We start from the raw sequence: 11959 nt of genomic DNA, 5'->3' as shown, positions 1-11959 counted from the left end.
AGAAAAATTGATAAGGGCAGCACTCAAATACTTGAATATGTGAATCAGATAAACTGATCGAGAGCAGCAGGGCTGGGTCCTGGGAGCAAGGCGAGAAGAGGCGAACGGACGGCGTCGCCGAGGGCGACGATAACTGGAACGGCGGCGACTAATCTCCTCTAGGCTGTAATTACGGACTTGCAGTTACGATGGAGAGTAGTGGCCGTTGGGCATTGACCCTGTCAGGGACCGATATAGACCCATATTGGATGGTTTTCATGGTTCGAACAGCACGGGCCACACATGTATGCGGGCGGTTTTTGAGACGCTCTAAGACTAGGCACAGTGGGAGTAACTTCAGCAGTAACATTGAGTTCAACTCAACAAATTTGCAATGAGTTAATGAGGAGAGAGATAGTTTGAGTAATTTACTAGCTAGTTACTGTAACATCATATGTCCCAATGCAATATGAGTCTATAATCTAATAAATGAGTACTTATGTTACTACCCTCTATGAAGGTTTAACATAGTCTAGGGATATGTGTATATTATTAGTGTATGTTGCTCTCTGTTGTGGCTAGTAATAGCATGTCACCGAGGCTCTAGCTACAACCAGCTGCACGTACGTGTGTGGAAAATAAAACAAAACTAAAACTAACAAATGGTGCGACGTTGTTGTCAGTACAACTACATCTCAATAAATTTTGTTGTCAGTACAACTACATCTCAATAAATTCGGACCATTTGGCTACCACCGTTGTTGGCTTGTTGCCAGTACAACTACATCTCAATAAATTCGAACGCGATTTGTTGATGACTATGTTTCAACCACCTCCGGTGTAGTCTAGCTCAAGCATGCGATCTAAATAGCAGATGACTAGATGCAAAATTCTCTACACCATGGATTGGTTTCTAGGACAACTCCTTGCCCTCCTTTGCTGCTGCTGCTTCTTCTACTACCGTCATCTCCAGTCCAAGAAAGCATGCAAGGCCGAGCCGACCGAATGGCCATTGCTGGGCCATCTTTTCGGCTTGCTCGCCAACCTGCACCACTACCACGACTGGGCCACCGTCGTCCTGGCCGGCAGGCGCTACAACTTCCCGGCTCACGCGGGGCTCACCGGCGTTCGCTTCTTCCTCACCTGCGACCCGTCCAATGTGCGCCACATCTTCACCTCCAACTTCCTCAACTACGCCAAGGGCGAGGAGTATGCCGAGATATTCGACATCTTGGGCCACGGCATCTTTAACGCCGACGGCGAGTCCTGGCGCTCTCAGCGTGCCAAGTCCCAGCTCCTCATGGCCACCCCCCGTTTCCGCTCCTTCTCCGCACGGTGCACCCGCGACAAGGTGGACAAGAGCCTCCTCCCTTTCCTCGCGCACGTTGCGGACGCCGGCGCACGCTGTGACCTGCACGACGTGATCCTGCGGATGACCTTCGACATGACGTGCAACCTCGTCTTCGGGGTCGACCCGGGCTGCCTGCGGATTGGCCTCCCCGTTGTGCCCGTCGCGCGCGCCATGGACGACGTGCTGAACGCCACCTTCCTCCGGCACGTCTTCCCGCCGGCGTGCTGGAGCCTCATGTACCGATACGAGCTCGGCCCGGAGAAGAAGATGGCCGTGGCTCGTAGGACCATCGACCGGTTCGCCGCCGACACCATTGCCAAACGGAGGTCCGATCACGAGGTTGGCGTCAAGCAATCCTCCTCCGACATGCTCTCTTCCTTCATCAGCAGCAATGATGACGACGTGAGCGACGAGTTCTTGCGTGACACCGCAATAAACCTCCTGTTCGCCGGTCGGGACACCACCGGCGCGGCGCTGTCGTGGTTCTTCTACCTCGTATGCAAGAACCCGCACGTCGAGCAGAAGATCCTAGACGAGCTAGCACGGATCGCTGCCACCAAGGAGCAGGAAGACATGGTGGCGTTCGATGTCAGTGAGCTGAGCAGCTTGGTGTACCTGCACGCGGTGCTGTGCGAGTGCCTCAGGCTTTACCCGCCCCTGCCCTTCCACCACAAGGCGGCAATTGCCGGCGACGTGCTCCCGAGCGGTCACGAGTTGAAGGCCGGCGACAAGATACTCGTCTACTCCTACTCCATGGGGCGGATGGAGGGTGTGTGGGGCAAGGACTGCATGGAGTTCAGGCCCGAGAGGTGGGTCACCGACGACGGGAAGCTGAGGCACGAGCCGTCCTACAAGTTCTTGGCCTTCAACGCCGGTCCCAGGACCTGCCTCGGCAAGGACGTGGCCTTCACGCAGATGAAAGCTGTCGCAGCAGCCGTGCTGTGGAACTTCGCCGTTGAGGCCATGCCCGGGCACGTCGTGGAGCCCAAGTTGTCCGTTATGCTTCACATGAAGAATGGGCTCGCTGTCACGGTCAAGAGGAGGAAGGTCCCGTGTGTGCATGCTACCTAGTATATCCCGCCGCCATGCATACAAGCATGGATGGTGTCATGAGGACAATGTCTGTGCTGCATTGCTTTTGGAGAATTTCTTTTGTGGCCCGGCTGTTATCTTTGGTGGTGGTTAGAGTGCTGTTGTTGCGAGTTTCAATCACCGTGATAGGTCCTTGTTTTCTTTTTCTCTCTTTTTTATGTTTTCTTGCCTGTGTGCATCCTACAGAGCTTGGGTGTAATTGGTATCTTCACGCTATTAATATATTCCCCTTATTAAAATAGCATGGACGGTGTTTTGTTGCTGCTTGTCCATTAGCTTTTGTTCATTCTTCTTCTATTTTTTTTGACTGTGTGCATCTTTGATGTCTCGATTTGCTTCGATAATAGTATATCGTTGTAAATGGGCGTAATTGGTCATATGGATTGGACTTACTTTATCAATATTATGTCATTTTATTTAAAGCATTATCTGTTTATCATGAACTTAATACTTTAAGATGTGTATTGGATAGCGGTTTTTGGGATGAAGTACAAATAGTGGATGTAGTTGGATTATGGGTCTATTTGTCACGGTACACCTATATATTGATGGACGCGTCTAGCCGGCGGCTGGCTGTCCACTAGCACTCCGTGGTGGCCAGCCGAAAAAGGTAAGTTTTTGTCTCCATGTGAACATGTGTGGACATGTGGACATATGTGAAGAGGATAAATAATTGTAAAATATCCATGTGAACAGATGTGAACGTATTTAATTTATGTTTTCAGTTTTTAAAAAAAATCATAACTTTCAAACCGCGCGTCGAAATTAAGATCCGTTTTCACTTTTGGAACCCTTGTGGCGTGCTCTTCGAAATTAGATCCCGCATGGCTATGTTTTGACAAAAAAAAATTGTGCAATTTTTTCTTTGTTTTGTGCAACTGCCTAGCCGTCGGTGTGTAACTACCTGACAGGGATGTGCAACTTTTCTCCAATACCGTAAACATGCAGATTTCAATGATGGTGCAAAACTAACTCCATCCAATGAGATGTGCAACTTCGTCTGTTACCCAGGCCAACTGCATAGTAGTTGATCTGCAACTTTTCCCTGCCTGTGGATGTGCTTCACTATTTGCTGCATCGGCCAACAACCTAACAGTGGATGTGCAACTTCGTATACTGCCACAACCAACTGTCTAACTGTGATTTGCAACTTTCTCTTGTACCCCATGGATGTGTAGTTTTCCTGCTAGCACACGGCCCAACCCCCCCCCCCCTCCCCCTCCCCTAGTGAGTTTTGCAACTTTAGTACTCTGTTTATATGCAATTTTTTACCATTCAACTGTCCCTGCCTGTGAGATGTGCAACTTTGTATATTGCCCCTGGCCAACTACCTAGCAGACTATGTGCAACTATGTTTGTTGGTCCCGCCAACTGAAAATACAGGTCCACAAATAGAGAGCATAGGGAGTTGCACATTGACTAATAGGCAGTTGGCTTGAACAATAGACTAAGTTGCACATATCCCTTGCAGGGGAGGTGGGGGTAGGGTGTGCCAACAGTGAAAAACTACGCACCCACAAGTAGGGAGGAAGGTTGCACAACGACTACTAGGTAGTTGGTCGGGACAGTAGACTAGTTGCACCATATAGCACGAAAGTTGGCATCGAAAAAGTTTCGTCGAAACATACCCATGTGGGATCTAGTTTCAAAGATCTTGTCACGAGAAATCCAACAGTGAAGACGGATCTAAATTCCGACGCATGGTTTAAAAGATATGACTTTTTAAAAATTTGAAAAACCCAAAATAAATAGACGTGGATCTGTTTTTCGTCACATGTGACCAGTCTAACCGCATTTAATGGTAGTAGTCACATGCACCAGCAGACAATACATGCATGTATGCATGCGAGTGACAAAGCGGCCGCTCATTCTCTCCAACGAGCGCGCGTGCACTTTTAAGATTTCAGGTTTATTAATTATGCTATGCATTGCACTCTGCCAGTTACATATATTTTTAATGTTGGTTACGTTTCATCGAGGGCTTGCCAACTGGATTCCGTCTGAATATTGTTCGATAAACTTTTTACTCATCTTATAGTTATCAGCCCACGATTTATGAAGTTCTCATTGTGTTGTTTAAAAAAAACATGAATACAGCTACCCTGTCGAGCTCATGAGAAGAAGAAAACGATCGCCGGCCAAACAATTCTGAAGAGTCCCAATCAAGGACATACCCTCCCCGATTGGTCGCAAGATGTAGATATTTAACCTGTATTTCAGCTATCCATGTCTCTCTATAGCACAACCGATCGAATGCGATTTAATGTTTAACCACCTGCAACAATCCATGACTGCCCGCTTCACGTACGTGCATTTTTTGATAAATGGTGAATTTTACGAACTCAAAAGCAACATCAAGAGAATACAAACAAAAAAATATGCATACCTGAGCTCTACATAGTTAGAATATACACAATCAACACCAACACATGCACACAAAAACACGCCGGTAAATAGCAAAGTTATATAAGACCAAAACTATGCGTAGGCAAGGAAAAAAATCAAATACGATTAGATTCATGATTGACAAATAACGATAATGAGCATATCTGCACCAACCAAGTCATGACACCACATATACAACAAGATTCTTCAATGGCAACGCCTTTAAAAAGGGAACGGCACTAAAGCATCTTTGTCACCGGATCCAACCACCAAGGCTAAAATCTAGATTCTCGCCCTAAAGAATCAATACGAGCATATCCAAGAATCCCTCCAACAAGATAACAATGTAAAAACATCGTCATTGCCAAGTACTCCCTCCGTTCGGAATTACTCGTCCAAGAAATGAATGTATCTAGATGTATTTTAGTTGTAGATATATCCATTTTTGTAACAAGTAATTCCGAACGGAGGGAGTATAACCAGTTCGGGGCAGACATAGTCATTCACACCGGAGCTCGCGAATGGGTGCCCGAGTCTCACCACCGTTGGAGTCACTCAAGTGTTCTCGCCACCACTTTTCCGCTATCCTAATAATTACATGCAATGCGAATGTCACCGCTACACAATCATACACCTGCGTTAAGTCGTCCTCCATAATTTGGATCTCACCGCTGAGGTCTACCACCAGATTTGTAGGAAGGAACCATCATAAAGACCTTTCCGTGGCCACCGTAATCTGCAGCGAGACGGCCGCCGCAGGCCAGAGCGGTCACATCATGACCATTAGTGATGGCGAAGCAGACCATCACTGACTACCACCTCACCGGAAAGTCTTGCTCATGACCATCGGCCTATGGCCATCATGGCTAGGAACTGGAGCACGAAACACAGATCATCATCACAGACGTGCAGCCGCATAACCGTCACTGGAGTCATCACCGCATCCAACCGTGCCAGCCAGGGTCAAGCCAAATCTTTGTGGCCATGGCCCCCGATCTGGTTCCCATGCCATGAGGAGGAAAGTACTCCCCAAATCCTGTAGAAGGGATCCATCACATTAAACGAAGGATGTGGATGAGCAGATCCAGTCCTGCTCGTAGAAGGGTCGGGATTAACTATAGGATCCCGGCCTAGAACGCTCTAGGCCGGCTGCAAGCACGCAACAGCCTTGCGAGCCTGCCCTCGTTTGCGCACTGCCACCTTCGTGAACCCTCGACCACGCACGGAGCGCCTGACCTGCATCCCACGAGAGCCCAGCCGTGCATGTGCACAGCCCCAACCGCCGCTCGGGCTTTCCCAGCGACGTTCTCCTGTGGCAGCGAGGTGAGATGAGGAGACTGGAGACTCCCTGGGTGGCCGGACTTGCACGCCCCGGTGCGACCCTGTGGGAGCTTCACATACGTGCATGGACCCATTGAATTTGCATTTACTTATATCAACTGACACTTTGCAATGATCGGTCATTCGGTCATCCTCTCTACTAATGTTGCTACATCCTTTCCAGTTTGGGCTCGTCATAGTGGGGATGGCCCGGTTTTAGAAACTTTAAAAATTATTCCATCATTCATATCATCTACCTTGGTTGGTGACATTTCTGAGTTGAGCCCTGTGACTAGTCATAGTGGGAGTAACTTAGCAAGTAACATACCATAGTTTAAGACAAATTTGCTTATGTGGCATGCATTTAATGAGAAGAGATGTGTTTAGAGTAACATAATATGTTACTGTAACATAGCGTTTTTTTAAAAAAAGATGAGTCTACAAGCTAATAAATGAAAAGCCATCTATGACACTACTACTATATTACTTTGCACTATAAATGTAGTAATTTAGACTAGTGTCATATGCATTGCCATACTTCCGGCGGGGTATCCAGTTATTAGTAATCCCGTTTATAAGCAAAAGATCTTCATATTTTTAGAACTTCATTTATAGTATTATCAGTACTAAGACCATGTTCCCTTCTTGTTTCTGGCTATCAGTTGATCCCGAAATCACTAATTAAGGATTACTCGTTCTAAAGATCACTCCCACCTTGCAGAGTTCCTCCCAGGAAGCAAAACCGTACCTCTCATAGAAGGGAAAAAAGGAATAAACGAATATACGTAAAAACGGAATAAGCGGATATACATAAAAAGGGAAAACTTCCAGGGAGCGAAACCGTGCCTCTCAGGGAAGAAAAGGAAAGGAGAAAACCGTGGGAGACGGCCGTGCCTCTCGCGAAGCAAAATCATGCCTCTTGCGCAAAGAAAACCGTGCCTCTCATGGAAGGAAGGAAAAAAAAAAGAGAAAACATGTTTTTTTTCGTTTTCGAGAGGGATGGCGACATTTGATAAGACCGTGCTTGTACGTGTGGCAAAGAGGCGGAAGACAAAAGCTCCTATCTGCTTTGATTGACAGGTTACAACATAGTTATAAACATGAATAAGAAAGACGTAGTGCAGCTTCTTGAGCGTCTATGCAATGCAGTTATGAGAAGAACATATAAAGTACAAAAAGGCAGAAAATACATATACCTTTGCACCAAAGTGTTCCACCAAAAATTTCCAATGATATACTGGATATTATCAAACCAAATCGAGATATCAAAGATGCACACAGTAAAAAAAATAGATGAAGTATGAAAAAGAGCTAATGAACAAGCAACAACATCATCCATGCTTTTTTGATAAGGGGAATATATTGATATCGTGAATATACCAATTACACGCAGCCTCTGCACCAACAAAATGTACAAAGACATCAAAGATGTACTCTACCAATAAAAAAGTAAAAAGAAAAAGAAAAAGAAAACAAGGACCGTCATGGTGATTGAAACTTGCAACAACAACACTCTAACCACCACCGAAAACAATACCCAGGCCACAAAAGAGATTCTTCAAAAGCAACGCCTTCAAAAAGGAAACAGTGCTAAGACATTGTCCTCTTGACACCGTCCATGCTTGTATGCATGGAGGCGGTATTTACTAGGTAGCATGCACACACGGGACCTTCCTCCTCTTGACCGTGACAGCGAGCCCGTTCTTCATGTGAAGCATAACGGACAACTTGGGCTCCACGACGTGCCCCGGCACGGCCTCAACGGCGAAGTTCCACAGCACGGCTGCTGCGACAGCCTTCATCTGCGTGAAGGCCACGTCCTTGCCGAGGCAGGTCCTGGGACCGGCATTGAAGGCAAAGAACTTGTAGGACGGCTCGTGCCTCAGCTTCCCGTCGTCGGTGACCCACCTCTCCGGCCTGAACTCCATGCAGTCCTTGCCCCACACACCCTCCATCCGCCCCATGGAGTAGCAGTAGACGAGTATCTTGTCGCCGGCCTTCAGCTCGTGACCGCTCGGGAGCACGTCGCCGGCAATTGCCGCCTTGTGCTGGAAGGGCAGGGGCGGGTAAAGCCTGAGGCACTCGCACAGCGCCGCGTGCAGGTACACCAAGTTGCTCAGCTCACTGAAGTCGAACACCACCATGTCTTCCGGTTTCTTGGTGGCAGCGACCGGCGCCAGCTCGTCTAGGATTTTCTGCTCGACGCGCGGGTTCTTGCATACGAGGTAGAAGAACCACGACAGCGCCGCGCCGGTGGTGTCCCGACCGGCGAACAGGAGGTTTATTGCGGTGTCACGCAAGAACTCGTCGCTCACGTCGTCATCATTGCTGCTGATGAAGGAAGAGAGCATGTCGGAGGAGGATTGCTTGACGCCAACCTCGTGATCGGACCTCCGTTTGGCAATGGTGTTGGCGGCGAACCGGTCGATGGTCCTACGAGCCACGGCCATCTTCTTCTCCGGGCCCAGCTCGTAGCGGTACATGAGGCTCCAGCACGTGGGCGGGAAGACGTGGCGGAGGAACATGGTGTCCAGCACGTCGTCCATGGCGCGCGCGACGGGCACAACTGGGAGGCCAATCCGCAGGCAGCCCGGGTCGACCCCGAAGACGAGGTTGCAGGTCATGTCGAAGGTCATCCGCCGGATCACGTCGTGCAGGTCACAGCGTGCGCCGGCGTCGGCAACATGCGCGAGGAAAGGGAGGAGGCTCTTGTCCACCTTGTCGCGGGTGCACCGTGCGGAGAAGGAGCGGAAACGGGGGGTGGCCAGGAGGAGCTGGGACATGGCACGCTGAGAGCGCCACGACTCGCCGTCGGCGTTGAAGATGCCGTGGCCCAAGATGTCGAATATCTCGGCATACTCCTCGCCCTTGGGGTAGTTGAGGAAGTTGGAGGTGAAGATGTGGCGCACATTGGACGGGTCGCAGGTGATGAAGAAGCGAACGCCGGTGAGCCCCGTTTGAGCCGGGAAGTTGTAGCGCCTGCCGGCCAGGACGACGGTGGCCCAGTCGTGGTAGTGGTGCAGGTTGGCGAGCATGCCGAAAAGATGGCCCAGCAATGGCCATTCGGTCGGCTCGGCCTTGCATGCTTTCTTGGACTGGAGATGACGGTAGTAGAAGAAGCAGCAGCAGCAAAGGAGGGCAAGGAGTTGTCCTAGAAACCAATCCATGGTGTAGAGAATTTTGCATCTAGTCATCTGGTATTTAGATCACATGCTTGAGCTTCTTGACTACACCGGAGGTGGTTCAAACATAGTCATCAACAAATCGCGTTCGAATTTATTGAGAATGTAGTTATACTTGTACTGACAACAACGGTGGTAGCCTAATGTTCGAATTTATTGAGGTGTAGTTGTACTGACAACAACGGCGCATCATTTGTTAGTTTTAGTGGCAGACAACAACGGCGCACGTACTGACAACAACGTACGTGCAGCTGGTCGGTAGCTAGAGCGTCGGTGACATGCTATTAAAGCATCTTCAACGGACGGGCAACGCGCGGCACGCTAAAAAATCGTTTACTCATAGCTAGTTTTTACGCACAGCTGAGCGCTGGCTTTAGTGGCCACTGCAAAAATTTGCGCACACGCCGCTTCAGCAGATGTACTATTTTTTTTTACTACTCGTCATCTTCTCCGTCTACTCCAACTCAATACACATTCAACTCCGACTTGATACTTCATAGATAGGCATAGATAGATAAATAAAAAGATACATACTATATTCTTTTTACTACTTGTTGTCTTTTCCGTCTACTCCAACTCGATACACATTCGACTCCGACTCGATACTTCATAGATAGGCACAAATAGATAAATAAAAGGATAGATAAATTGATAAATGATAGATAAAAACGATACATAGATAGTTCATAGCGTAGATAGGTATAGTTCAACTACTACTCCTCGTCCTCCTCCTTCGACTCCGACTCCGCCTCGGTGATGTCCTCCTCCGACGTTTCAATGAAGGCGTGAAGATACCGATCCTCGTCGGAGTCCCAGGACGACGCTGTTCCTAGGTCGATGTTGAATTGAGCGTCCGCTTTCCGTGTACGCATGTCCTCGCGGTAGGCAGCTCGTTCCGCCCTCCTCTCCTCCCTCTCCGCCCTCCTTCGCGTGAAAAACTAGTGCTTGTTGATGACGTCTTGCGGGAAGTGTTGGCGCCACAGCTCCTTGGCTTCCTCATCCATCTCGGCGAGGCCCAGACGGCGCTCCTGCCTCCGGTTGTCGCGACGATCCTCGTTGATGATAAGCCGCGGGGGAGGCGCGAGCTCCTGCGCCACCTCCCACGTCGGTACTTCCGGGAAGTTCATTTCCCTGCGAGGCTGCCGAAGGCGCCACGGCGCCGCGTTGTATGGGCGGGCGGCCTCGTGTATGGTCTCGAAAGTGCCGAGGCCAAGGCGCATCTCGCCGGACCGGATCTCGGCGGAGAAGGCGTCGGACAGGCGCACGCGGACGCCGCTGTAGCCCGAAATTCCCCGGTGGCACGAAGGCATGCCGACGCGGCGGCATCGAGGTGAGAAAGAGCGGGTAGAGAGTGGCAGAGGACGCGTGGAGAGTGGTGGGAGGGTGCGTGGCAGGCGCTGCATTTATAAAGCGCGCCGGACGCTGCGCGCCAAAACTACACGCGCCCGACCGCTTTTTGCGGGCGCGCTATCCTTTTCCGCGCCCACTGGAGCGCGCGAAACCGCCCCGCGTGCGCCAAAACCAACTTTTACCCCCCGCGCACACGTTTTTTACAGCCACTGTTGGAGATACTCTTAGGGCGTCTCAAAAACCTCCCGCATACGTGTGTGGCCCGTGCTGTCCGGACCGCGGAAACCATCCAATACAGGTCTGTATCGATTCGCGACGTGGTCCGAACGTACTTTCTCCTGAAAACCGAAGTCAAAAGTGAGGGAGGTTTGCGGGCTCCCGGGCCGCTCCCAAGCCCGCTTCTAATGACACTGACCCACCCACCCCCCCACCCTCCCCTCCCACGCTTACCATCCCATGCACCGCGACGCTTGCCGCGCCGCATTCATGTCGACCCAGAGCATGCAGCGGCCGGCATTGATGCCGTGATTTTATTGGACGAGAAAGCAGCGCACACTGACACCATCTATCCAGCGTCGCCGCTTCCATGCGTATGCCGCGTCCCGATAAACCAACTCTGTCCACGATGCCACATTGAAGCCGGCAGACCGCCCCTCCGCCTATCCTGCCCGCGGTTATTATAGTCGCGCTCCGACGCCCTCTAGATCTGACCCTGTCCCGATCACCGCACCGTCCTCCTCCACCTCGCAGAGACCTTGCTCATCTCCAAGCGATGCCGAAGTTTTTTTTGACCAGTGAAAACAGCACGAGAGCCTCCTACTGTTGCTTTTTTCTTTATTTCTTTAAGATGTTAACCATTGGTTAACATTACATATAAGGGCTGTTTTACATGGCTTTAACAAGAGTTCAGAAGGTGCTAAACTAGCCTATGTAAACCAGGTATCACAAAGATAAAGAGTTTCTAAAGCCTTCTAAAAAGGTTAAATTTTGAGGGTTGATCCTATAACCCAGGATCACAACATCTTCCTTGAGCTTCCTCAGCCACTCAGCATGTGTGGCCGCCTCTCCATCAAAGATCTCTCTGTTGCATTGCTTCCAAATATTCCAGGAGGTTAATATAGTTATCTCTTTGAACAAAGATCCCTACCACCTTGCCCTAGCTCTCTCATACTTGTGTTGTATGTCTGGGTGATTCTCCCAATCTATGCCCACAACTTCCCAACACTTTGCAGCAAATGGACATTCATAAAATAGATGGGCATTTGTTTCTATAACCTCCATATTGCACGTTGGGCAATTA

The 11959-nt window shown here is 49.6% G+C and overlaps 2 protein-coding genes across 2 annotated transcripts; one reads left to right on the top strand and one right to left on the bottom strand.

Annotated features, from left to right (window-relative positions):
* Positions 1-838: 838 nt before the first annotated feature.
* LOC123186890 (noroxomaritidine synthase) lies at positions 839-2663 on the top strand. Its single transcript, XM_044598575.1, has one exon. The coding sequence runs from the start codon at positions 854-856 to the stop codon at positions 2399-2401; it is 1548 nt and encodes a 515-aa protein (XP_044454510.1). The 5' UTR covers positions 839-853; the 3' UTR covers positions 2402-2663.
* Positions 2664-7474: 4811 nt separating this feature from the next.
* LOC123184135 (noroxomaritidine synthase 2-like) lies at positions 7475-9359 on the bottom strand. The gene has a single exon (XM_044596313.1). The coding sequence runs from the start codon at positions 9319-9321 to the stop codon at positions 7774-7776; it is 1548 nt and encodes a 515-aa protein (XP_044452248.1). The 5' UTR covers positions 9322-9359; the 3' UTR covers positions 7475-7773.
* Between the last annotated feature and the right edge of the window lie 2600 nt (positions 9360-11959).

Source organism: Triticum aestivum, chromosome 2A, assembly GCF_018294505.1.
Source record: "Triticum aestivum cultivar Chinese Spring chromosome 2A, IWGSC CS RefSeq v2.1, whole genome shotgun sequence".
In the NCBI taxonomy this organism is placed as follows: Eukaryota; Viridiplantae; Streptophyta; class Magnoliopsida; order Poales; family Poaceae; genus Triticum; species Triticum aestivum.
Note: the sequence above shows the minus strand (reverse complement) of the source record. Positions and strands in the feature narration are given on the sequence as shown.